A 27874-nucleotide genomic window follows, 5' to 3' on the forward strand; every position below is an offset into this window, starting at 1 on the left:
ATTTTTCTCTGCAATCCGTTTTATTTCAAGCAAAATTCCAACGATGTTGCTTTAAATCACTGTAAATCATTACCAAACGAGTTGAAAAAGTTTTAAAAATACCGTTAAATCAAAGAGTGAGCATGTGACAACATTTGAAATGAAAAGTCGGTAATAAAATTAACACAAAAAGAACACATTTATGGCTGGAAAGGCTTGTCCTTAATGTTATTTCTAAGGTTTATTGGTAAGGCAGACTTCTGGAAATTGGTAGTGAGAGAAAGTTTGTGAAATCCCAGGTTTATAACCTTTTTAATAATCTAATTAATCACAACCTGTAAACATTTTAAAGTGTGTGGCTGATTACATCCACCAGACAGTCTAACAGCAGGCATACTCGCGGCGACAGAAGAAGACAATATTTATCATTTCTCGAGGTTAGTAGCACTGAATGGAAAATATGATTTGACATTACTGATGTCAGTGAGTCGACCATTAAACAGACAGCTGCTGAGACTCGGAGCGTCAAAGCAGTTTTTGGCTCAAAATGTCGTAGAATTATTCGATTACAGGTCAGAGAAGTGCTGCCGGTGAGGCTGAGACTCCGTTAAGGCTTCCTGTTTGACCTTTGAGTCCGAGGCCGTCATGTTTCATCAGTCCATGCTGACACAGTGGCGCCTCTGCGTCCCCCTCCTGATGTTTGGCTCGCGCTGCGACCCGTGTTGGAGTCACCTGGTCCCCTGCTGCACGGAGAGCAGACCGGCTCGCTGCTGGTACTGATTCTCTTTGGCCTCGGCGATTTTTGCCGTCAGATCCACCGGTTTCTCGAAGAAGTTCACCAGCACCTGCTCAGTCAGCAGCGACGCCAGGATCTGAGCGTAACTGACCGTCCACTCGCCGTCAGCCGCCAAACTGCCGTCGGTCCCGGCGTCCGCAGCAGGGAGCTGCTTCGATCCCGCTGCTTTTGCTTCCTCTCGGCCGCTGACCTCTGACCCCGAGCTCGGCCCGCGGTGGCCGACCTCGCCGATCTGCAGCACGAGGCTCGTTACGGTGGCGATGGCCTGGAAGAGGTCGTTCTCGCCCGGGTCGCCGTGGAACATGCTGTAGAGGGTCTTGCAGAACTGGATGAACTCTCGCTGTGAAACCGGGAGATGAAGGAGTTTTACACAAACGACTTCCTGCATTTGTCGGTTAAAAAAGAGAGACAAAATCATTTTCCACCACCTGATTCATGAGCGGCAGAGGCTTCTCAGCATCTTTCTCCTTCTCTTTGGCCAGATCCTGCAGCATCTGCTTCATCTGATCCTGGTAATCTTTTACTTCTTCCTCAACATCTGGAAAAACAGCTGCACAGAGTCAGATTATCCTCCCAAAAATTCTAATAAAATCCACACATTTCATCATACTACACACTTCCCCTGCTCAAAATTTCTCTGCTACGTGGAAAAGTTTAGCTAGTCAGAGATGAACACATTTTTGATAAGCAACTGTTTTTTGTTCTATTTTTGGGGGGAAAAAAACACTTTTATACAGCTTTTCCTTTTCTTTTTGAAAGTTTTTAGATTGATTCGGGTTTCAGATCAGATGATTAGCTCGTTAAGAGAAGGTTACTGCAAAGATTCAGCTCCTACCCGGAGACTTTTTGCTTTAACAACCTGAGATAAAGTAGAGCAAAAAGTAAACCTAAACCTTTTCTTTGGCTCATTTTCTACTTTGAAACTGCAAAAAATTTGAAGGAAAAAGTATTTTTCTACTTTGAAACTGCAAAAATTTGAAGGAAAAAGCATTCTTGCATTAAATATGAAAGATATATCGTGCTTGTGATGTTAGCGGTGGATGTTGAATGAAAGTGTGTTTGCACCAACCGGAGGGCAGGTTGACATAGAGGGGTCTGTTTGTGGACACCAGGGGGCTCTTCATCAGGGACGGGTCGTCCTCGCTCTCCGTCAGAGCTGCACACAAACACAGTGGGACGTTTATCACCTGCAGTTCCCGACGGCAGCTGGAAAGTCTGATTTTATTCTTTTCAGAATGAATAACCTGGTGGAATGTGAAGACGATACAGCAGCCGAATCTTCTCATTCAGCTCCTCGCAGTATAAAGTGTCTGAAAGAAAGAGGACACAGGGTTAAGTTCACGTGATGAGTTATCTGATCCATCTGTGAGCGCACGGCCTCGCTGCACCCACCCAGCCAGCTGGCAAACTCTTTGAAGGTAACCAGGTTGCTGCGGTCCGGGTCCAGCAGGGTGAAGGTGCGGTTGGCCAGCGTGTCGGTGTGTTGGTTTGCGCCGGGCCACGGCGCCAGCAGCGCATACAGGCTTTTAAACTGAGGTCGGTCCAGCCGATACTGCCGCTCCACGAAAGAGCGGTTGGAGACGTCTCTGTACTGCCAGGCTGCAGCTTCTGCGGCGGCGGCAGAGCTGCGGTCGCCCCAGTACAGGCTGATGAAGTGCTCCGTCTGGAGGAGGAGGGGGGGATTTCCCTTTAACACGGCCAACCTTTTGATAACATGAGGAGTAATGGTGATGTGTGAGGAGATACCTTGAAGAGGTCGTAGACGTCAGACAGATTCTCTGGAGAGATTGAGACGTCTGCGGTCAGCACGCGCAGCTGCACACAGAGGAACAGACCAGTTCAAAACTGTGGAGAGCGACTTAAAGGGATAGTTCGCCTCTTTTGACATGAAGCTGTATGACATCCCATATCAGCAATATCATTTATGAACATTTTCTTACCCCCTGCTGCGTCCATGAGCCGAGTTCCAGCCTTGTTTTGGCGTTGATGAAAGTAGTCCGGCTAGTTGGCTGGGGTTTAAAAAATAAAGTGTTTTGCTTCTCAAAACAATATGCGTTCAAAAGAGTAATACATTTGCATCACAAAATCGTTCTCCAGGAAAAAGTCAGACATCACAATCGCTTGGCGCTATTTTCTCTCCCTTCGTATCACTGCGTTTAGCTACCTGCCGATAGCTGCACCTGTTATGGTGTTTGCTGCTCGGTCTGCACAGTTTACACAGCCGTAGTGATACGAAGGGAGAGAAATAGCGGCAAGCGATTGTGAGGTCTGACTTTTTCTGGATGGACGATTTTGTGATGCAAATGTATTACTCTTTTGAACACATATTGTTTTGAGAAGCAAAACGCTTTATTTTTGTGGCCCCAGTAAACTAGCCGGACTACCTTCGTCAAAGCCAAAACGAGGCTGGAACTCGGCTCACAGGACGCAGCAGGGGGTAAGAAAATGTTCATAAATGATGTTGCTAATATAGGATGTCATACAGCTTCATGTCAAAAGACGCGAACTATCCCTTTAAAGATGATCTGATTTCCAAAAGGCCAAAGTTAGAGCTAGCTTAGCATGCTGATACCTTCTTCTAAGGTCTAAAACCTCAGGATTTTGGCTTAATCACAGCCACTGTTAGGAAACAGTAATGTGATGCATAAAAAAGGGAAATGCACATTATTGAAAAATATTCTACAGACTTCAGTCGTGTGTTTCTTTCAGGATCTGCAGATTAAAAGAACTGAAGGCTATAAGAAGTTAGCAAAGAGTTTGCAAACAGCCATTTTTTTGGTTTGTAATCGGAAAATTATATAGAAAACATGCAGGTAGAGTTTTGGATTGGGTGGAAGAGTAAAAAATGGCCTCAAAAACTAAAAGACGAACAATCATATGACCTCACTTGTGTCTGCAGCAGTCAAACCACAGCAGCTCGAACAAGAATATCCCACAAAATGCATGTTGTTTCACCAGGATTAGATCATGCACATCATATCTGTATCATAAGACGTCAAATATGTCTGTTATCACAGTTAGAAATTCACCAGAAGACAGAGGAAGCCACATAAGTGAAAGACTGCTGTCAGAGGCAGCATTCACTACCAATGATGCAGCAGGTGGAAAAGGAATGACCTCCTTTCATTAAATGAGGGACGCTAGAGTGTTTTCAAAGCTAAAAGTGATTTTAAAGGAATTTCTATAGAACTCCATCAGCTCGTATCATGGCTGCCTCTTAGAGTCGATGCTCGTACTTTAAAGAGGTTTCACTTATTCTGGAACCTTTCTGTGTTCTGGGCTCGTGTTTCAGCCGGAGGAAAAAAGAGATGAAGGAAGGTAGGAAAATCCTTAATGTTTCTTCCTTTGAAATACTTTGGATTCCATCTGCTTACTGTGTTTTCTTTGGTGGTGTCTTCATGTGCCTGCAGCACCTGGATTCTGTGCAGACACCGAAGACGCTCAATCTGCCGCACCGTCAGGTCTCCGAATTTCTGACGAGGTTAAACACAAATAAGAGACCGTACCGAGTGTCACTTAAGGCTAATTTCAGCCTCTTCACTGACAGAATAATGACATAATGTTGCTTTTAAAATGAACTATTTGCTGAAGAATTAGACGAATCACCTCAAAGGACTCGGTGATGAGGTCGGTGATGTTCATGTGTCCCACGGCGGGAACCTCGGGGTCGCCGCCACTGCTCTCCTCTGCGGCCGGCGGGGAGGACGGGACGCACGGCGACTCCTCATTTCCAACCTGGTCCAGAAAACTGCGGAGCACAGAGTCCAGGGTTCACATTCTGTCGTTTTATACCATGAAAGCAACCTCTTTAGAAATCATGGACAAGGAGTAGAACCTATGAATGGATTTAGGACCACAGGAACGATTAAATTTGTGTGAAACCAGGTTCTTAAACATATTGGAAGTGTCTCTTAGGATAAGCTATGGCTGTGTTCGAAACCACATACTTCTCCTACTACTCCTTCTAACTTTTTGAGTTAGTATGCGAGTTTGAGTAAGCGAGAAGTTCCCGGATGCATACTAGATTTGCCGAAATGTTGGGTATGCATCATGAGGTTACTACTCATACTCAAACTACCCAAGATGCAACGTAACGCGACGTCGCCGATCGCCATTTCCTGTCAAAACGGCAGTTTCAAGCTAGCTACAACGAGGGTAGGTTCACTTCCTGTTTTCAAAACAAAAGCACCAATTGTATGTTAATGGCTTTCCCTATGATAAAAGGCAACGGGTATTTTATTTTGTGAAAATAACCGGAAGTTCGTTGCTCACTGCGGCTAGCTTTAGTAGCGCCGAATTCGTGGGAACAAAATTGTAAACAGCCGGTATTTAGTCAGGTTTTCAACACGTTGGGGATCTAAACGACTACTTTCTCTCCTGAAAATGTTTCAAATGTTGCTAAAGTTTACAGAGTTTAGAGCTTAAGCGAAATCAGCTTCAGGCCGACTGATTTCGGCTCGGGCAGGAGGGAAATGCATTGTGGGTAAACGCTCTGCATACTGTCTGATCGATGAGTATGCCGTATGCAAGTATGGAAGTATGTAGTATGCGGTTTCGAACACAGCCTATTTCATCTACCTTGTGAGAATCATGAGCGCCTGTCCATCATCTGTGCTCGCAGAAAGCTGCGCAGAGTTGGCCTCCAGCACGGCCAGACCGAGCTGGAAGATGTGTTTGATGCCCTGGAAGAAGAAGCAGTCGACCACGCAGACGGCGCTGTGGAAGGGCAGGACGCTGAGGAAGAGGGTGAGGAACCACGACAGGGAGACGGAGGACAGGGTGGAGAGGTCTGGGACCTGCTCAGCCAGTTCCGGCAAACGCTCCCTGATCAGCTCCTCGAACACCGACTGGTCCACCTGAGCTCCTGCAGGAGGAAATAATGGAGTCAAACGAGCGCCGAGCGGCGATGAGAGGCTGAGCGTGATCCCGTCTGACTGTGATACCAAAGTAAGGTTTCGCTTTCAACAGCAGTTATTATCACAAACGGAACAAAAACTCTGGTTTTTAAATTCACTTGAAGCTTTATCTAACAGTCAAAGACACTGGGCTCCGGTACCAGGTAGTTCCCAGAGCTCCTCCTCTGTTTTCTCCATGAGGGATGGAAATAAAGTAGCCTTGGTGAAGCGAGTCGATCAAAGGTTCTTAGGTGTTAATCAGGAACCCTCAACCGTAAGGATGGGAGTTAAACTTTGGTACAATCTCAGTATCCAAGGTGTTATTAAGGCTTCATCACGGTGTCCCGGTCCAGAGTAAAGACAACATGCTGCATAAAGGGATAGTTCGCCTCTTTTGACATGAAGCTGTATGACATCCCATATTAGCAATATCATTTATGAACATTTTCTTACCCCCTGCTGCGTCCTGTGAGCCGAGTTCCAGCCGAGTTTTGGTGTTGATGAAAGTAGTCCGACTAATTGGCTGGGGCCACAAAAATAAAGCGTTTTGCTTCTCAAAACAATATGCGTTCAAAAGAGTAATACATTTGCATCACAAAATTGTTCTCCAGGAACAGTCAGACTTCACAATCGCTTGGCCCTATTTTCTCTCCCTTCGTATCACTGCCTGCTGTGTAGACCGAGCAGCAAACACTGTAACAGGCGCGGCTGTCGGCAGGTGGCAGCAGGCAGTGATACGAAGGGAGAGAAAATAGGGCCAAGCGATTGTGAGGTCAGATTTTCCTGGAGAACGATTTTGTGATGCAAATGTATTACTCTTTTGAACGCATATTGTTTTGAGAAGTAAAACGCTTTATTTTTTAAACCCCAGCCAACTAGCCGGACTACCTTCATCAACACCAAAACGAGGCTGGAACTCGGCTCACAGGACGCAGCAGGGGGTAAGAAAATGTTCATAAATGATGTTGCTAATATGGGATGTCATACAGCTTCATGTCAAAAGAGGCAAACTATCCCTTTAAAGCCATCTTCCTGCTGGTTCTTTGATGCATTGATACTGAGGTGCATAACTGCCAATTGTTTTGCTCATCATGAAGAGGATAAACAGACAACATGTGCTGTTGGCTGGTATTTAGCAAGAATTAATGCAGAATTCTCTGCAAAACCCCCAAAATGTTTGTCTTTAGTTCCTGAATGATTGAAGAGAGTCATTAAAAAGAAGGCTGATGGAACACAGTGGTAAACATGCGTCTCTCTTAACCTTCACTGAGTGTCAAAGAGGAAACTAACAATCATTTCTCTGGACTTGTGTCTGTTCAACGAATTGAATCTTAACTTCTTTATTATAACAATCATGAACAGCTCGACTGGGGATAAAAAGCAGACAAAATGAATCTGAACGATGCCAGTTTCAGGTTCTTCACTGTTTCTGATTGGCTGTTTTTTCATGGGTTTGTCCACTAGATGGCAGCTAAAGTTTAAATTTTCACTCTGATCTTATTACATGATCATTATTCTGCTGTTTGCTATTAAACAGCTTATGTAAAAATTGAGAGTTTATCACGAACACAGACAATAAAATACCCACAAACAAAGAAAAGTGTTGAAGGACCCTAACCCAGAGACGGTTAACGTCTCTGTTACAGGATACAAAGGCAGATAAATCCATCCCGGTTATTACCAGGGTTGATTTTACTGCTGATTTTTCTGTTAATACTAACGAGAAGAGAAAAATGCCTCCAATTATCCTTCATGTGTCCAATCTGTGCAGCCCGTGCAGCTTCTTGGAAGACGACCGCTGCTGTACCGAGAATGGAAGAAACCCACCAACAGGTGGGCATTAAAGGGAAGAGGAAATTGTTTCAAAAGCACCTTCCATAATACAAATTAACAGCCTCACAAACACAGGAAATAAGTCCTTGTTTTAGAGGCCAAAAATAAGCTTTTTGACTTGTTTTTTTGCCAACTCGAACAACACAAACACGACACCATAACAGCTCGTGTGCTCAGACTGAGCAGCTTCTTCTTCTCTCACCTATAACCCTGCGGTTGAAGTAGTCGGGCAGCATCCTTTCACAGACGGCCACCAGCAGCCAGAAAGCTTCTTCTTCTTTCGCATACAGCAGCAGGACTGATGCCAGGATGTTCATAGACTGTAAGGAGGGAGGCAAGAGAAGAAGAACTCGTACAAAGATCAGCAGAAAACTGCGCGGCCTGGAGCAGAGCTTCACAGTGTACCTGGCAGTATCCGATCTTTGGGTTGCGGTGGGCGTAGGCGGTGAGAACGCGCCTGAGTGCAGCGATGCCGGTGGGATTTTGGAAAGCCGGGTGGTCCGGCAGGGAGCGGTGCAAGTCGCGCTCGATCTCCTCTGTGGCCAGGTTGCTGTGGCCCATCGACTTCTGCACCAGGCTGACGTAGTAGCCCTGGTGGGACTCCAGCTCAGAGGACGCATCTGCAACACACGGAAACTTTATCATGTGTTCAGGCCCCTGAAATGTGATGAATGCATTTAACCACAGACACTCGACCAATCTGAAGCGGGACTTTATAGAATAAAAAAATACTTTATTCAAATTCAAATTAGTCAAGTAGCTCAAAAAATTATTAATATTTACAATGATTGTATATTAAAAACAACAATAATGATACCAATTCTAATAAAAATACTACTACTAACTAATAATAATAATAAATGATAAAGAAATTAATTAATTTTAAAAAATTAATCAGTCAATTTGAGAAGAACTCAACAGTCACTGTTAAAAAGCCTTATGGCCGTGGGAAAAAAGGTGGGAAATATATAGTAATATATAATAAATGTTATAATGTATAATAATAGTAATATATAATAAATATAATAATAGTAATATATAATAAATATTATATATAATAATAGTAATATATAATAAAAATAATATATAATAATAGTAATATATAATAAATATAATTTATAATACTAGTAATATATAATATATATAATAAATATATACTTATAGGCGGGAAACGGACGATTAGAACAGATCACACAGATTAGTCAGACTTCACCTGCCTGAAGGCAGAATAAGTTTTTCAGCAGGACAACAGGAAAGCCGGTAAACACACTCCTCTCTTAGTGCCGACTTCTTTCTCCAGGTTCTGTTGTAACTGTACAACATGTTTCAGTTTCAGTTTTTATGTTCCAACCGTCTGCTCACCATCATGTGAGATCGGGATCGCTTCGACACAAGGAAGTGAGACTGAGCAGAGGAACCAGACAACAGACCAAAATAAGTCTGCCGACACCGGCTGAAAAGGTGCCACAGCAGGAGCTGCAGAAGAGGATGTGAAAGTTTAAACACCTCCGACCTCCGCTGATCTCCATGTTAGGGACCCTTCGCTGATGAGACTTTATAAAAACTTCTAATACAAGACTTTAAAATCATGAGAAAAGAGGTTTAAACTTCTCTCAGACAACAGCGGGAACCTACCGAGTGCAAATGTGCAACCTCTGAATGTATTTTTCGATTTCTGCAAGAGATTGTAAAGTATCAAAGGGGACGTGTGTGCACGTGTGTGTGTGTGTGTGTGTGTGTGTGTGTGTGTGTGTGGGATGAATTTGGATGTCTGAAGTTGATAACAAGTCCAAACTCAACCCAGGCTCTTTGTTTGGAGCCGCCTGGGTTAGAAAAATGCTTCAGATTTACAGGATGATGCTGCATTCTACTCTGAGTGTCCAGCTCAGAGTAGAAATATCCTCATCTCCACCCAACTTTAAATTCAGATTATGATGCATTTGTTGAACCCTTTTCTGCAAATTCTCATCAGCAGTTATACCTGCTGTAACCTGAAGAAGATGCTCAGCCAGTATTCGGTCTTACATTCCGTATCTCTACTGAACAAAGTGACTTTCAGGAGGCCTTCTTCAACTTTTCACCAATGAGAAGTTAGAATTAGAAGTGAGTTTTGACTTGTGTTGAACAATCCGAGTCGAGTTTTTCTCTTCTTTGCCTTAAAACCGGCCCGCTCTGGAAAGCGGTGGAAATTCATGGTGGAAAAAGACGTTTTCCTGCTTTTCTGTGGTTTCATTTGAGCGAAGTATGTCAGAGATGTTTCATTAAGACCTGGAAACTTACGTCACAAAACGTCTCAAAAAAAGGCAGAGTCAACCAAAACATTAAAACCATGTGCCAAATATTACTGTGTGGATTCTACTTTGCTCTCCACTAAAAGCTCTGACCTGATGCATCGATTCTTCGTAGACATTGACTTTGTTCGTGTGCATCCTGTGAATATTTGATCAGATTAGGATCTGGAGAGAAAGATGAAAACTTGTGTTCTTTGGGTCCTTTCTGAGAACATTTTTGTCACCCTGCTGAAGGTGGATTTAATGTTGTGGCTGACCATCTCAGAAACATCAACAGAATTAAAGGTTTCCTCTCCCAAACAGACCAGGAGAAACTCATCCATGCACGCAAACATCTGCAGCTCATCCAGAACGCTGCTGCTGGAGTTTCAACCCGGACTAAGAGATCTGAACACATCACAGCAGCTTTACAATCTTTACTCTAGCTTCCAGTCAGTTACAGAATAGATTTTAAAGTCTGCTGATGGTTTACATCTGTGATCTGTTCAGAGAATATAAACCCAGCAGAGCTCTGAGATCCAAGGACTCAGGTCAGCTGGTCCAGTCCAGAGTCCAGACTAAACATGGAGAAGCAGCATTTAGCTGTTATGCTGCAAACAAGTGGAACAAACTGCCAGTGGAGATTAAACTTTCACCAAATGTAGACATTTTTAAATCCAGGTTAAAAACATTTATTTTCTCATGTGTCTATGCCTGAAATCTGCACGATATCTTTTAATTTATCTGGACTGTTGCTTATTTTTAAAATTCATTTTAATTATTTTATTTGTTTCTCTTTATATTCTTTTGTGTATTTTTAATGCTTCTTCCACTCCGTGCTGCAATGCTTTTATTTTATGTGAAGCACTTTGAATTGTTCTGTACATGAAATGTGCTACAAATAAATTTGATTTAATTTTGATTTGATTTGATGAGTTGGAAATCCTAATGTGGTCTTATTTTTTCAGCTTCCTCTTACCAGAAAGCATCATCCACAGCTCCCCTCGCAGCGACTCCGGTATCCCCATGGCAACCAGCCTTTGGATCTTCTCCGTGCGAAACATGTGGACGCCGCGGCCAAATTCGGAGAAATGATCCTCCCACAGTCGCTCCTTCACCGGCTCCATGCTCTGACACGCACACGGGTACAAATGCTCAGCTACCAATGTGCCGCAGTCCTCAAATAACTCAGAGGTACGGTTCTTAGCTCTGGAATTCTAACTCCACCCACCTGGTTGCCATTGGTTCCCGGTTGGGTGTGTTGGAAGGCCGTCATGAGGGCTTCGCTGTTGACGGTGTTGCGCAGGACCTGCTCCTCCATCTCCTCCTCATCGGAGCATCCGGTGTCATAGTAGAAGGTGTAGTAGGGTGTCGGGGATTTCTAAAAGAACCAAAACACGTTTAGTTTTTGCTTAAATTTGGACTGCACGTCATTATTTTAACATTCTAGGGCTTCTGTCACGTAAAAAAAAGTCCCTTTTAAGTTACATATAGAGTACAAAACTAAACTGAACTAATAAAGCTGTAATAAAATCCCATCGATTCACAGACAGCACTTTCTTCCACATTTCAGAAGTTTCCCCAGCTCCATTTGACACTTTAAAATAAGAATTTTCTTTTAATTTCTATATGTATTTTACAACTGGAACTACAAATGTGTTAAAGGCGTTAATGAGTGAATTATAATAATGAGTAAACATCTGAATCTGCAGCACAGACATCTGAATCTGCAGCACAGACATCTGAATCTGCAGCACAGACATCTGAATCTGCAGCACAGACATCTGAATCTGCAGCACAGACATCTGAATCTGCAGCACAGACATCTGAATCTGCAGCACAAACATCTGAATCTGCAGCACAAACATCTGAATCTGCAGCACAGACATCTGAATCTGCAGCACAGACATCTGAATCTGCAGCACAGACATCTGAATCTGCAGCACAAACATCTGAATCTGCAGCACAGACATCTGAATCTGCAGCACAGACATCTGAATCTGCAGCACAGACATCTGAATCTGCAGCACAGACATCTGAATCTGCAGCACAGACATCTGAATTTGCAGCACAGACATCTGAATCTGCAGCACAGACATCCATTTTCAACCCAGACTCCATAAATGGCCACATAAGCTAACTTTAACTGCTTTTCAGTTATATGTTCAGTGCTCCAGTTTGTTTGTTTGTTTGCTTCTAAATGCAATTACAGCTGCATTTTAGAGGTTTTCATTTCCTGGAAAATAACTAAACACAGCTGATGACGCACCAGTTTTGCATCATTCTAAACATTTTTAGATGTTTGTGGTTATCCTCTTGATTATAAAGTCTCACAAAAAGCCAATTTTACACATGAGATCCGCAGCATTGAAAGGTTTGATCAATCTGTTTAAAGGTACTGAGAGCTCCAGACACCCAGTCTCTCCAGAGGTACACGTTTATTCTCATAGAGCGAACAAACACTCAGCACAGTGATATACGGAACTGTGGCGGATGGGAGCAGGAGAAATTTTAGTTTCAGCTCAAATGCATTTTTCTTTGTCCAGATTTATGTGGATGAGTTACTCCGTCAAACCGAATCAGGCTACGGCCTAAAAATGTGACAGAAAAGCACCAAAAGGATGGTTCACACGTGACACAGATGTGTTCAGGAGCCAACAGGTTAATGGAAAGCAGAGCATGTTTGAAAGAGGCAAAAATGAGCTTTTCTTTGGACGTCTGATGTGTTTTTTGTTGAGTGAAAGGTATTACGAAAGTAAGAAGTTCCCAGTTTCATCAGAAAAAGTCAACCTGAAGCCACACCTGTAGCTGTGAGACCTGGGGTGCAGTTAGCATGTGGCTAAGATGTTAGCAGCATGTTAGCAGCTCGTAGCCTTCTTTCATAGTAAAACTACATAAACAATCAAACAAACAACTACTGTATTACAAAAAATTAGGCTGGGCAACGATTACAATTTTTATTCTAATTAATCACATGATTTCCCTGATTAATCTCGATAAATCGCAATTGTACGCAAAATCCATAAATGAATTCAAAAGTAGTGTATAGCCTTTAGCTTTTAGCATTTAGTTTTATTTTAAATGTGCTGCCATATGAATGAAAGTGCCATAACATTTGTTGTGCAAACACACTTTTAACATCAGCATCTTTCTGTAGTTTTTATGTAGAAGCCTCGCTCCACTGTCTGTTTCCTTGAATGACTTGCTGCTATCAGTTGTGTGTTTTGCCTTTAAGTGATATTTTAGACTGGAACTACTACGCTGAGAAGACAATTCAACTTGGCAGTGTTTACGGATGACTTTGGTTCTGTCGACTCCGCCGTCTGGAAGAACTTTAAAAAAAAAAAAAATGGCCACCCTGCTGGCTTATATTAGTAATAGTCTTGATGTTACTCCTGACGATGCCGAGTACGCTTCTTAACAGTTGGTAAGAGAGAATACCCCCCTCCACACACTTTATCTATTTATTTTCTTCAGCAACAGACTTTTACAATAATAAAACCTCCGCTAATGCGCGATAAAATATTTATCGAAGTTAAATAATTAATGAGTTAACGCGATAATGAGTTAACTCGCCCGACCCTAAAAAAATATAGAGGTTAAAAGGTGCAGGAGAAAAGCAGCAAGGTCTAAGTAAAGTGGTAAACTTGACAAAACTCAAGTTCAATGAGTATTAAATCAAATTAAATACATCTCAAGCTGCATCCGTGCACAGGCGCAACCAACAGAAACAGCCTCTGAGCCTGAAATGGAGCCAAGCGGAAGTGTAGAACTCTAGTTTACAGTATGTTAATGCATCATTAAGCACATTTTCATTACTCACCACACTCCTCCTGCCATCCTTCTTTCTGCGGAACATGGACTGCTTCCACTGCAGAGCTCGAAGTCTGGAGTTCATGCTCTCCACCAGCTCGTCTCTGTCCTGCAGCTCGATCAGCTGGAAGGCCTTTTTAGTCCGCATGCTCACTATCACAGGGTTGGGAAGAGGGCTGGTGCTCTCTGCTTTCTCTATGGACAACACCTGATGAAGAGCCAGAATTTTTTCTTGAATTTTCTAGAGCAGAATCTTTATAAAACATCCTTTACATAAATTATGATGCGATGCTGAGCTCGTGTTTTAAATGCTGTGGAAAACAACATTCCCCTGCTCACCAATCACATGAATCCAGTCCGTGTGTTAGTCTTTTAAACACAGTTAAACAAAATGCTTGGTCATTATAGAAAAATAAGACACCCCTGAATCTCCACCTGATCCCCTCAGTAACTGTGTCAAAGTAAGACCATTTACGGTAAATTTTAACTAGGGCTGGGCAACGATTACATTTTTTAATCTAATTAATCACATGATTTCCCTGATTAATCACGATTAATCTCATTTGTACGCAGAATCCAAAAATGAATCCAAAAGTAGTGTATAGCTTTTAGCATTTAGTTTTATTTTAAATGTGCTGCCATATGAATGAAAGTGCCATAACATTTGTTGTGCAAACACACTTTTAACATCAGCATCTTTCTGTAGTTTTTATGTAGAAGCCTCGCTCCACTGTCTGTTTCCTTGAATGACTTGCTGCTATCAGTTGTGTGTTTTGCCTTTAAGTGATATTTTAGACTGGAACTACTACGCTGAGAAGACAATTCAACTTGGCTGTGTTTACAGATGACTTTGGTTCTGTCGACTCCGTCGTCTGGAAGAACTTTAAAATGAAAATGGCCGAGTAAAAGTTCCGTACCCTTCTCTATGTTTGGTGGATCCGCCGATTACTTTCTTTTCCGGTTCCGCAGCAGACAGCAACAGACTTTTACAAAATAAAAGCCTGTGAGCAACAGATTTTTACAATAATAAAATAAATAATAAAACAAGGGTGGTCTGTGGCCCCGGTTCGAGTCTCGCATCGGATGGCCCTGTGCTGCGTGTCGTTCCCCCTCTCTCTGCCCCCTGCTTCCTGTCTCTCTGAACTTTCCTATCCATTCAAGGCACAAAAGCCCCCCCCCCCCCCCCCCCCCCAAAATTATTATTTTTTTTTAAATTGAATTTTTTTTTAAATAAATAAATAAATAAAACCTGCGTTGAATGCGCGATAAAATATTTATCGGCGTTAGATAACTAACGCACCCAGCCCTAATTTTAACCAAACTTATTGACCCATCTGTCTCTTTATGAGCCAATTAAAAGTCTGATTCCAGGGCGTAACCTTCAAACTTTGACCTGTGTTGCTGTATTATTCTATGCTGGTTCAGCCTGATAAAAGTCCTCCTTAGATTACAACTTTCATTCAGAATTATCCACAGTAAAGATGAATAATTCAGCGATAACAGCTGCCGTACCTCCGAGAGAGGAATGAGCAGAAGGCAGCTGCCTTCCTCTCGGCTGGAGAAACACAGGTAGCTGTCGGTGGTGTAGAGAGTCCCGGCCGTGTGGCAGCGGGCGTGCGGCGTCCACACCGAGCACGAGGCCACCTCGTGGAGTTTCTCTGCGCGAGGAAGCCGAAACAGAGCCAGGACGTACTCTCTCAATGCTTGTTCCTCAAGGACCCTGAAGGAGAAGATGATGAGAGGAAGAGATGGGCAGAGGGACACAGAGGGGCAGCTTGAAGATGAGGTCTGACAAAAAATTATGGTGATCAGGAAGAAGCACAAACAGAGATGAAACATATTTTAACGACAGAGACTTTAGGTGCAAACACAGGAAATATAAAACAGAATAATTGCACATTTCTAAGTCTGGTCTTTAAGGAAAAATAAGGAAAATACTTTAGTTAAATCAACAATCTCAAAAGCTTAATGTTTAAGAAAGAAGACTGAGGTCCTGGAAGAATCTAAACCACCATGATGAGAATAAAGCTAAGAGATTCCAGGTCCCAGAGCACTGAGCATTAACATAATAAATAACGTCAACTAGAAAATTTCTAAAGAAATTTTGATGGGTGCCTCTGCAAGGCCCAAAATTCCTAAGACAGGTCTGCTGTAGACAGTTATGTCATTTTTATCAAGGTCTTGTTTAAAATACAGCTTTTATGGCATTTTCAAAATGCATTCTGGGGCTCGTTAAGTGCTTTTCAATCGATTTTCCCATACTTTATGTGGTTGGATGAACCATCTGTTTACTCTTCTGATTTAAAAAAAAAAAAAACAGCGATTAAACATTTCAGACACTGTCACACAAAAATGCAAACTGTCTGATTAAGTTTCTTTTTAAAAGTAAACCTAAATACTTCCAGATGGCATGGACAGAACCTCCACCGGGTGACAGCATACGAGCTGCTCATTTCCTTATTTTACTCCTAATTTTGTCCACTATAAAACACACTGATGCACCGCAGACCCAAACAGCTGCACGCTGCCCTCTTCCATCTAAAGATCATCTCGGTGCCGTCCTTTTGTGCCTTTCTTTCAAGCATCTGGTTAAAAAAAAAAAAACGGGGATTTTATGACCTTTCACACTCTGCTATTAATTTATCTGAGTTTGAAAGAACAAAAATAAAAACCACAGGTTACTTTCCGTTTTATTTGAGGAACTATTTTTCATGCATGACTGCATTCGTTCTTCTGCTACATGAAAGTCCTTTTCGTTGTTTCTGTTCAGGTTATTAAGCTAAAATGTGTTTTATTTTCAAAGATATTCTAAATAACACACTTACAGTGCAGGAGTGCCGATAATTCAGATAACATAACAGCGTCGCCTGAACTGAACAAATACTTTGCTCTGTTTTTTTTAATATTGTTGACATCTGAAGCTAAATTCAAGAAGCAAAACTGAACAATGTCTCAACAAGTAACAAAAGGAGGATGTGCATTATTTACCAGCTATTGTGCCAGATGATCTAATGTGCAGGAAGGCTTGAAAATATCAGACGAGCAACACAATAGCACCCTGGTGGGGCTTATTATAGCGCTGCAGAGTCCACAGTCATGTTCATCCCAAAGGACCAAACTTCTGCTCAGTTTTCATCATGCAAACACTGAAAACTGCAGTTTACAGACACCTCAAACTAAAGACAGTCCTTTTACCCTTCCACAATTATAAGCTCCTCCGTCTGGCTTGCAGAGCGTTAAACTAACAGCTGCGGTGAGGCCACGTGTAAAATACTCCAGGGACGTTTGGCCGACATTTCTATCAACAATGCTTCCCTCACTCATATCCCTTCCTCACATTGTAGCTTCTCCCAGCGAGGACGTCACAAAGAGACTCGAGGACAGATGAGTCGAGGCTGTGAAAGAAGAAATCCTCGGCTCCAAAACGTCAGTCCTGAGAGATCCGAAGTTAGCTATTTACTAGGGCTGGGCGAGTTAACTCGTTATTATCGAGTTAAGTCGTTAATTATTTAACGGCGACAAATATTTTATCGCGCATTAGCGCAGGTTTTATTATTTATTTTATTATTGTAAAAGTCTGTTGCTCACAGGCTTTTATTTTGTAAAAGTCTGTTGCTCACAGGCTTTTATTTTGTAAAAGTCTGCTGCTGTCTGCTGCGGAACAGGAAAAGAAAGTAATCGGCGGATCCACCAAACATGGAGAAGGGTACGGAACTTTTACTCGGCCATTTTCATGTTAAAGTTCTTTCAGACGGCGGAGTCGACAGAACCCAAGTCATCTGTAAACACAGCCAAGTTGAATTGTCTTCTCAGCGTAGTAGTTCCAGTCTAAAATATCACTTACAGGCAAAACACACAACTGATAGCAGCAAGTCATTCAAGGAAACAGACAGTGGAGCGAGGCTTCTACATAAAAACTACAGAAAGATGCTGATGTTAAAAGTGTGTTTGCACAACAAATGTTATGGCACTTTCATTCATATGGCAGCACATTTAAAATAAAACTAAATGCTAAAAGCTATACGCTACTTTTGAATTCATTTTTAGATTCTGCGTACTAATGCGATTAATCGTGATTAATCAGGGAAATCATGTGATTAATTAGACTAAAAATTTTAATCGTTGCCCAGCCCTACTTTTTACACATCACACCACTTAAAAGATTTCCACGTAGGAGCCGTAAAAGCTTCATACATCTTCTTAAAAGTATTGGAAGAATCTCAATGATGGCAGAGGGGCAAGATCCCGGTCATGGCTAATATATAAAGTACACCCGCTAAGTACATACGACGTGATGTGAGGCAGATTTGGAGAAGACATTCTGAACTACAATATTTCATCAGATAGAAGCCAAGGACATCCCTTTCCTCTTCAATGTGAGCCAAATGTTCTGACTTTCCTCTTTAAAGATGCTCTCCCAACACACGAGCTGATGAAAGAGTACAATGAAAATATAAATGAAAGTCTAAAAACCTTTTAATCTATCACGTTGGACATTCATTTGGCCAGTTGTTGGGAGAAAAACGGCGCTAAAACACCATTCTTAATCCAATAATAAATGTTTTTAATCACTGAATTATACCTAAAAAAGACCAGAATCCTGGCCAAGAAGCAAATTAATGACTGAGTTTGATTTGAAGAGTGACTAAAAACAAGTGTTCGAGTTCTTTAACAACTTGATTTATATATAAAAACACAGTCTCAGCTCCTTCCCATTTCAATATCTTTATTTTAACCCCTTCTGGACTCTTTGTGGTCTCCGATCTGCTCGTTTCTTCCCCCACCTTCTTCCTTTTATATATTTATATATTTATATTCTGTCATAAAAACTGTGATTATGAAAGAAACAAATGCAACACTTAAGAGGCTCTTAATGCTGCATTCGGCAGGAAGGTGAAACGTTTCGCTTACTTTCGCCTCAGTTCCCAAACACCTCTGTTAAAAGCACGGCACACCGTCCCAACACTTTCTGAAATACCCAGTTCAAAAGAGCAACTAAAACAGAGCAAACTCGTTTTTTAATCAAAGGATTTAATGACTTGCAAATTATTTAGACTCTGCACAACGTCCCAACTTCCCTAGAAACAGGGCTGTACAGAAATAGCTGCTGCCGCCCTCTCACACATCTGCATGGTACAGTAATTCAGGCAGTTTGCTTCTGACTTGACTTCCTCTCTGTGTTTTTGAGGTATTTAAATAGACAGAAATAGGTGCATCACAGAAGTCTCTGAGCTGAGGGGGAACACAGTGCTTTTATCCTGTCGGTTAAAAGTTGTTGGAAAGTTCCTCCCAAAAAAAACAGAGAACAAGGCTGAAAACATTGTGCATCCCACCGCAGACATCTGCAGGGGCTTTATTCAAACGTTCCAACTCACACAGACATCAACAGATTGTCTGGGAGAAACTGGCAGAAATCATAAATCCACACATTGGGCCCACTGTGTAATCTTCTGTTATTTGGAAACTTGTGGCTGACCGAGAAGTTTGAACGTCTCTTCTTTTATTTGCTTCAACATTGTTTCAGCAAATTAAACACATTTTTTTCCAGTTGCGTCTCCTGGCCAAATGTTTTTAAGTCGTCATGACCTTGAGAAAGCCATCCATGCCCTAATAAGTCCAAGGTCAGACTATTTTAATGCTCTTTATGTCGGCGTCTCCCAGTCTTCTCTCAGCCGCCTTGAGCTGGTGCAGAACGCTGCTGCCCGTCTTTAACCAACACCAACAGACGTGTGCACATTACTCCTGTTCTTAACTCCCTCCATTGGCTTCCTGTCCTTTATAGAACTGATTTTAAACTTTTAATGTTGGTTTTTAAAGCTCTTAACGAGACCACATCTCTCCCATATTGGACTCTCTTCACCGGCTACCCGAAGGAGCTTATAGTCCCATCTTTTCCTGATGGGGCATATCGCTCTCTAAATGATGAATTCATTCATCAGACCCCGGTCCTGTGGATCCAGCTCCCACTTTGGGTTCAGGAGGCAGACAGGATGAGACTAAAACCCTCCTCTGTGATGACGCTCACAGCAAGGCTTGGCTCAGCTAAAGCAGTGATGGTGCCACACTTCTCTTTCTTTTCCTTTTCTCTTGTACATTATCGCGCGGTCATGTGTGATGTGGTGTTTAGTTGATTTCATTGACCCCCGTCTACATGCTCAGGAGCGTAATTTAGAAAAGGTTGAAGGCATTCTGCTGCTTCTAACTTCCTCCGTGGGAGATGGTGCTACATGTAGGTGTCACTGAACGCTCTGCACAGACGCCGTCTTTCAGTGTAGGAAATGCTTTGAGTGACCCCAACTTGACACTTACTCTTAATGTTTAATGCTGTTTGACAAAAGGAAGGGGAAAACATCTGAATGAGAGCAGCTGTTTTCTGAATCCGGCTGCATTGATACGCACTCACACTACAGCACCAGATGGTTGTGCTTGTTGGTTTTTAGGGCTTTGGTTTTATAGGATTTCGGCCTAAATGGCTGTGCATCTTCTTCCAACGCAGACTCTCACTCAGTGGGGTTACATGGCACTGAAAGTATCGGACTATTGGCTAAATTACAATAAGAATAAGTTGAGCGACAGCCTGCCGACAGCCGCGCCTGTTACGGTGTTTGCTGCTCGGAAGCAGGGGACTGCTCGGTCTGCACTTCGGTCTGCACAGCAGGCAGTGATACGAAGGGAGAGAAAATAGAGCCAAGCGATTGTGAGGTCTGACTTTTTATGGATAAACGATTTTGTGATGCAAATGTATTACTCTTTTGAATGCATATTGTTTTGAGAAGCAAAAGGATTTATTTTTTAAACCCCAGCCAACTAGCCGGACTACCTTCGTCAACTCGGTTCACAGGACGCAGCGGGGGGTAAGAAAATGTTCATAAATGATATTGCTAATATGGGATGTCATACAGCTTCATGTCAAAAGAGGCAAACTTTCCCTTTAATCCGATCGCGAGTAATCCGATCCAATTTCTTGTCAGATTAAGGTGTCTACATGAACTTAATAACTCAGTCTTATTGTAATTTAGCCAATAATCCGATCCTTTCAGTGCCATGTGACCCCACTGAGTGTCTGCTCCGACAGTCGGAAACGATGTGGCAATAACAAACTAAGAATGCTGACCAGAAGCTGAAATGCTTTGGATCAGATCTTAGCTTTCCAATGGTGCGTCACATGTTCAGCCGCTTCCACACAGTGAAGTGTGGAACCAAAGATGATGCCGTCGCTTATTACGATGGGTAAAAACTTACCTCTTGGTGATCCGTGCCGGCTGCTGCAGGGTTTGGTCCAGCTCCAGGCCTTCGCTGTCCAGCAGACGCCTGAGGGCGATGTCCACCAGCTGACCTATGACCCCAAAGGCCTCGTCCAGATTCAGGAACATGGAGAACTCCCTCTGCCGCTGCCGCGTGCTGATCCGAATAGCTTCCGTCATGAGAGGGCTGGAGACCCGCTCCAGCCATGTGACCTCTGCCCAGGGAATCACAAACTTCACTGTGGAAAATAAAGAGGAAATATCTGACTGTGGGCCTGAAAACCTGTGAAGCTGAAAGCCACAAACCAGATTTATGAAAGCTGTTCCAGTGTAATTACATGTTTAACTATTAGGGCTGGGCAACGATTAAAATGTTTAATCTAATTAATCACATGATTTCCCTGATTAATCACATTTGTACGCAAAATCCAAAAATTAATCCAAAAGTAGTGTATAGCTTTTAGCATTTAGCTTTATTTTAAATGTGCTGCCATATGAATGAAAGTGCCATAACATTTGTTGTACAAACACACTTTTAACATCAGCATCTTTCTGTAGTTTTTATGTAGAAGCCTCGCTCCACTGTCTGTTTCCTTGAATGACTTGCTGCTATCAGTTGTGTGTTTTGCCTTTAAGTGATATTTTAGACTGGAACTACTACGGTGAGAAGACAATTCAACTTGGCAGTGTTTACAGATGACTTTGGTTCTGTCGACTCCGCCGTCTGGTAGAACTTTAAAATGAAAACGGCCGAGTAAAAGTTCCGTACCATTCTCCATGTTTGGTGGATCCGCCGATTACTTTCTTTTCCTGTTCCACAGCAGACAGCAACAGACTTTTACAAAATAAAAGCCTGTGAGCAACAGACTTTTACAAAATAAAAGCCTGTGAGCAAAAAAAATGTTTGTTTTTTTTTAATTAAAAGAATAAAACCTGCGTTAATGTGCAACAAAATATTTATCGGCGTTAAATAATTAATGCGTTAACGCGATAATAACGAGTTAACTCGCCCAGCCCTATTAACTATTAAAACAAAAGCAAAGTAAAAGAAAGCTTTGATTCCCCATCCGACTTTACTTTGCTTCCAGTTTCATTGCTTGAAAATTCGAGCCCTCACTTTGGTGTACAGACCTTCCTTCCCCAGCAGGAAGGAGTAGAAGGCCACGTGGTTGATGCTGAGGTAGAGGAAGCCCTGCCGAGGCACCCGGCCCTTCCAGCAGCAGCAGGAGTAGTACGTCACCAGCTTCTCCGACGAAGGGAGGCCGAAGTGACGCTCAAACTTCAGCAGCGCCTCCCTGAACTTAGTCGGATCCTCTTCCTGGGCGGCCTGGCGGCTCCGAACCTCCTCTGCAATGAGGCCCTAAAGAGGACAGACACCCAGGTTTTAACCCACATGGGAAACATCATGTCTCAAAGCCTTTTTTAAATCTACGAGGTGATATCCTCCGAGTTTAGCCACTGCTGAACTGGCACATGTCAGACCTTGACTTTTCCTCTGACAAAGCTGGCTGCATCCCCCTTGTTCTCGAACACAGAAAGAGAGTGAAGCAGGTTGTGGACCAGCCAATCCCAGTGCTTGTTCACCTCCTGGACGACAGCTCCTGAGGACAAAATTTACATCAAAGGCTTCAGGTGGAAAAAAGAAGCACCAGAGCAAAAACACGGTGGGTCGGGCTCACCACTGGCGATGACCCAGCTTATCTGAGAGCCGGGAACCTGCAGGAGGATGCGGAAGGGCGTGACCCTGGCACTGGAGTCCAGCACCGTGTCCAGAGCCCCAACAAGGAGACCTGAAAAGTCAGTCCACCACAATCACACACAGCAGAAATACCAAGGTTTGGGAAGCTGTAACATTTCTATTGGCTGTAGTCTCCATTTGGATTGTTAATGTTCGTGGTGACAGGTGTTTGAAACGTCTAGGAGTAGTTTTAAAATCACTATACTTTTTACTTTTACTTGAGTAGAATTGTGCAGCAGAAACTGTCCTCTTACTCCGCTACATTAGGCTACAATGAGCTGGTTACTTTTCTTCTTACCTCTTTGGTATTCTACGCCCCCGCGTACGCCTCATTTTAATGTTTTATTCTGACAGAGAGAGAGACTTCACTGGAAAAAATCAAAGTCTTACCAAGTATATTTGTCTCATTTCTAGTTAAAATATCTCATTACACTTAATATAAGACACAACTGCCTAACAAGTACTATTTCAGCCAGATATAGGGACTTGTTTGAAGACAATACATCTGGAATATCTTGTAAAATGAAAAAGTCTTTTTTTGACATTTGAAGAGGTTTTTAAGCTAATTTCAAGATCACTTTTATCTCAAAAGTCCCAAATATCACATTTTATTTCAAGAAATCTTGACAGGCCGATTTTCACTAGTTCCATTTGCAGATTTTTTTGCTTATTTCAAGCAAAAACATCTTGTATTTGTTGTTTTTCTTGCCTTATTTTTGGAGGGGCATTTTTACCAGTGTTCCGCCAAAGGCTCTACCACCTGACTGTGTTTCACCAATCAGACGCAGCCGTGTGGTCTGGTCACGTGACCATACTCAGTCTGAGCGGCGGGACGGGTTAGCTTTACAGTTTACAGTCGTAGCAAACAAACAAAGAAACAGATGAAAAATGTCAGAATCAACGGTGGGAAATGAAGACACAGACGAGGCCTCATACTGAAAGCATGTTTACCTTACAAAGAGTGAGAAACAGCAGCTACATTATGTGTCTTCTGTGTCAACCAAAACAAACGGACAGGTGTTTGAAAGCTTGATTCCTTCAGAATCTTTTATATTTCTGCAGAAATGACTTAAATCATCTATTACATATCAATAATATATGTGATATAATCAAACTCTCACACTTTCACGCAGTTTCAACTTCCTCTTTGACTCATTTGAAGCTTTTAAAGTCTAATGAGGGCCTGCTATTGGCTGGTTCGGTGCTCGAATGTGGGAATTTGTGGCTACGTTTGCTCTAAAGAGACAGTTAAGATTTACACACGCTTGGATTAAAGGGAAATTTAGCTTCTTCAGGCAAAGATTTGAGTATTTGGTGGTTTACTAAACGCTAAGCAAGAGGAAACAATGAAGGCTCTTAATGAGATTGGTGTATTTTGAGTTTTAGCCCAGCTTCCCTTTAATCTGTTAAAGCCTTTTTGGGGCCTGTCTGAGGCAGCACTGTCAGCCAGATCCACCCACATCCCCACAGCTAAGTGCAACCCTGCGTTTCAGAAATACGACCACAGAAAACAAAGGTGGTCAAATCGCTGTCTTCATGTCTTCTAGAGCCTTTTGTGGTGCTCAAAGAAGGGAGGAAAGTGACATAAATCAGAGTTATTCACTCTCATGCCGGAGTTGGAGCCTATAATTTCACATGCAGCTTCAGGGCTGACATGAATAAAACCTGCTGCCTCACGCTGCAAAACCAGCAAGTTTTACCATCGGATCGAAACTCCGGAAACTGTTTTCATGATTATAAGTAGGGCTGAGCGAGTTAACTCGTTATTGTCGCGTTAACTCGCTGATAACTTAACGCCTTAATATGCTTAATAGCGCATTAACGCAGGTTTTATTTATTTATTTATTTTAATAAAATAAAATTGGGCTTTTGTGACTTTAATGGATAGGAAAGTTCAGAGAGACAGGAAGCAGGGGACAGAGAGAGGGGGAACAACATGCAGCACAGGGCCGTCCGATGCAGGACTCGAACCAGGGCCAGCTGCAGCGAGGACTGTAGCCTCTGTACATGGGGCGCCTGCTCAACCCGCTACGCCACGGACCACCCCTGTTTAATAGGCTTTTATCTTGTAAAAGTCTGTTGCTGTCTGCTGTGGAACCGGAAAAGAAAGTAATCGGCGGATCCACCAAACATGGAGAAGGGTACGGAACTTTTACTCGGCCATTTTCATTTTAAAGTTCTTCCAGACGGCGGAGTCGACAGAACCAAAGTCATCTGTAAACACTGCCAAGTTGAATTGTCTTCTCACCGTAGTAGTTCCAGTCTAAAATATCACTTAAAGGCAAAACACACAACTGATAGCAGCAAGTCATTCAAGGAAACAGACAGTGGAGCGAGGCTTCTACATAAAAACTACAGAAAGATGCTGATGTTAAAGTGTGTTTGCACAACAAATGTTATGGCACTTTCATTCATATGGCAGCACATTTAGAATAAAGCTAAATGCTAAAAGCTATACATTACTTTTGAATTCATTTTTGGATTTTGCGTGCAAATGCGATTAATCGTGATTAATCAGGGAAATCATGTGATTAATTAGATTAAACATTTTAATCGTTGCCCAGCCCTAGTTATAAGAACAAAGTTCAGTGTATCATCATCGAATATGTGCTCCATATGTTGGTGGAACCCTCAGCAGGCGGAGGAGAGTGAAGTGTTTCCCCGTCTCTCAGCCGAAAGTAAACCAACATGGACATGCCTGAAGCTGCAAAGCCGGCAGCCTGGCAGCACAGACCCATCCGTCTGTCACCGCAGACCCAGAAAAGTTCAACCACATTGAGCTATGACCCTTCGCCGTGTGAGAACACAACTGGGAGGACTAAAAAAAACAGACATTTATAAGGCTTGGAGGCACATTCTGCCACATCTACAGGACTGTAGGTGCACATCGCTTTGAAATAAACCCGGCTGGGTTAGTCTGACATCCAACAAAGACGAGATAAAGCCCCTATTTGTTCAATCCGAACACAGGATGAGCTGCAGATGTTTTGCTGCCCAGCCCTTGTCAGAAATCCTGCTGGAAGTATGTCAACATCGGCGTTTTCACAGCTTTGAGACCACACTTTCAGCTTCAGCTTCAGCTTTCTTCCAACCAGCCGCATTAAAAAAGGCCACAAAACTCCGCTTCGGGTTGTCTGTCGCTGGGTCAATGAGTCAGTTAATGTTGAACAACATGCCAGCAGAACTTGACCCTTGACCCCGCTGGCTTTGGGAACAGCAGGAACAAACACTCACACACACACACACACACACACACACACAAAGCAAACCGTGTCCAGGAAGTTTGTGTCTTTCTGTTTTTATGAAAGGAACTCTGGATGGGCAGAAAGAAGAAGCCTAAAGTGGACTCTGTGGACTCTGTGAGCCACTCATCGGGTTGTAAAGTAACATTTCCAGCGTGCCGTTAAAACCTTGTGTTGTACGGACACAAAAACACCAAGAGGAAATCGGTTTAGAGGAAACAGCAAACATTGTGGGAAGCAGTCAGACCGGCTACAGCTGCAGCAAACACGCGCTCAGAGGTTTGCTTGCTTCAGCAAATACAGCAACAGAACCTGTTCTGGAGTGTGAAAACCTACGAATCGAGACGCGTTTTAACAGCTCAAACAAAAGAGTCCCACAGGCCGACGAACCCCAGACACAGCGCAGCTCCAGCTGACTTCTGTTTGGAGATTTTTTTCACTGAAGACACAAACAAGTCCGAGAAAAGGCGGGACGGTGATGCCATTAACGTCTCCCGTGTTATGATAACAGCTCGCCACAGTTTGGGAGCTGGTCATTACTGCACTGCCTGTACGGGACAGTGAGAGTTCTTTAAGAAGAGAAGAAGAAATGTACACTGGGAAAAATGCCCCTCCAAAAATAAGGCAAGAAAAACAGCAAATACAAGACGTTTTTGCTTGAAATAAGCAAAAAAAATCTGCCAATGGAACTAGTGAAAATCGGCTTGTCAAGATTTCTTGAAATAAGATGTGATATTTAGGACTTTTGAGATAAAAGTGATCTTGAAATTAGCTTGAAAACCTCTTCAAATGTAAAAAAAAAAGCTTGTTTCATATGATATGTGACTCAAAACAATTTGTTTTCAAGACTTTTTCATTTAACAAGATTTTCCAGATGTATTGTCTTTAAACAAGTCCCTATATCTGGCTGAAATAGCACTTGTTAGGCAGTTGTGTTTTATATTAAGTGTAATGAGATATTTTGACGAGAAATGAGACAAATATACTTTGATTTTTTTCCAATGTAAATATGATACAGATAGTACAGATGCTTATTTTCAGTTCAAACCCCAACATAATTCCGTTAAAAACCATCTAAAACTGAGAAATGGGACATTTTGAAAGGAAAGAAGATAAAAAGAAAAACATTCATTTTTGTTACTGTTAACAACTTGTTTTCACCTTCTGTGGGAGGGAGTGACTCCTTTTGACTTTTACTTTGTAACTTGTGCAGACCACGGAAAGCTACTCTGACCCTAAAGGTCCAAACGTATTAGAACACGTGGGAGTTCTGACCAGATTTCTAAGATTTTTGCCCTTTTTTCTGTAACTCAGAATTTGGCTTTGAGACCCGTGAGAAACTTTAGTTTCAGGTGAGAACTGCAGATCTGGATTTATCCAGTCTCAGAAAGGAGTTTCACAGGTTCTGACTGGAGTTAAACTGTAGTTTGGAGGCAGGTTGCCATAGTAACGGGGTTTTCCTGATTATCTAAACTTTGATTTCAGACTCCTTTTGGGGGATGTTTACCAGCTGCAGGTCTCTGGCCTCCCGTGGTCCTGACTGAGCCTGATGTGGATCTCACGCGGGCCGTGGTGGGTTTGCTTTTCTCACCTGTGATCCTGCTCGTCGCCTCTCCGTGGCCTCTCCTCCTCTGCAGGAGGAAGAAGTCGTTGCTCCTCTCGGTCACCCAAAGCTTCAGCGCGTTTTTCAGCAGAACTTCCTCCGGGTTCAGCCACATTTCTTCCAGCAGGGAGGGATCGGAGGGAGCACCTCCGCCGTGTCGGGCTCCGCTGCGGCGGAATAAGACGCTTCTCTGCCGGTCCTCCGGCTCGGGGGCTGGGGAGCTGATCTCACCTACAGCGGGGGTGTTCCGGGTCGATCCATGACCACCGTGCGCGCCTGCCAGCAGCAGGATTCGGACTTCCTCGCCTCATACGCGTCTGCTGCCTCACGCCCGATTTACAGCAGCTGTACACACCAACCAAAGATCGTCTATGTGACATGACAGCTGACTATTTAGCTCAATGGCACCCGCACATTTTGAAGAGGGAAGCACTTTTTAAAATAAAGAGGAGAGGGAGAAT

At 42.8% G+C, this 27874-nt stretch overlaps 1 protein-coding gene across 3 annotated transcripts; it reads right to left on the reverse strand.

The window, feature by feature from the left end:
- Nucleotide 1: 1 nt before the first annotated feature.
- Nucleotides 2-27774, reverse strand: tbc1d8 (TBC1 domain family member 8). 3 transcript variants are annotated; one of them, XM_075479996.1, is made up of 20 exons: nucleotides 27402-27774; nucleotides 22510-22620; nucleotides 22313-22431; nucleotides 21962-22190; nucleotides 20829-21069; nucleotides 15099-15306; nucleotides 13597-13794; nucleotides 11005-11154; nucleotides 10753-10903; nucleotides 7909-8123; nucleotides 7706-7823; nucleotides 5354-5639; nucleotides 4382-4523; nucleotides 4150-4248; nucleotides 2522-2590; nucleotides 2168-2438; nucleotides 2020-2085; nucleotides 1845-1931; nucleotides 1204-1313; nucleotides 2-1115 (listed from the first exon to the last, which is right to left on the reverse strand). In XM_075479996.1, the coding sequence occupies exons 1-20, from the start codon at nucleotides 27526-27528 to the stop codon at nucleotides 708-710; spliced, it is 3405 nt and encodes a 1134-aa protein (XP_075336111.1). In that variant the 5' UTR covers nucleotides 27529-27774; the 3' UTR covers nucleotides 2-707. The 3 variants fall into 3 exon arrangements, with proteins under 3 accessions (XP_075336111.1, XP_075336110.1, XP_075336112.1); XM_075479995.1 differs by having other exon boundaries at nucleotides 1204-1325; XM_075479997.1 differs by lacking the exons at nucleotides 22313-22431; nucleotides 22510-22620; nucleotides 27402-27774 and having other exon boundaries at nucleotides 1204-1325; nucleotides 21948-22030.
- Between the last annotated feature and the right edge of the window lie 100 nt (nucleotides 27775-27874).

The sequence above is a fragment of the Odontesthes bonariensis genome, chromosome 12 (assembly GCF_027942865.1).
Source record: "Odontesthes bonariensis isolate fOdoBon6 chromosome 12, fOdoBon6.hap1, whole genome shotgun sequence".
Lineage (NCBI taxonomy): Eukaryota > Metazoa > Chordata > Actinopteri > Atheriniformes > Atherinopsidae > Odontesthes > Odontesthes bonariensis.

Coding starts and splice junctions, on each gene's coding strand:
- tbc1d8 (XM_075479995.1), bottom strand. CDS start 27,528: ATGTGGCTGAACCCGGAGGAAGTTCTGCTGAAAAACGCGCTGAAGCTT. Junction 5,640..7,705: donor CTTCAACCGCAGGGTTATAG/GTGAGAGAAGAA, acceptor TTCCTCCTGCAG/GAGCTCAGGTGGACCAGTCG. Junction 2,591..4,149: donor ACACCACCAAAGAAAACACA/GTAAGCAGATGG, acceptor CTCTGTGTGCAG/CTGCGCGTGCTGACCGCAGA.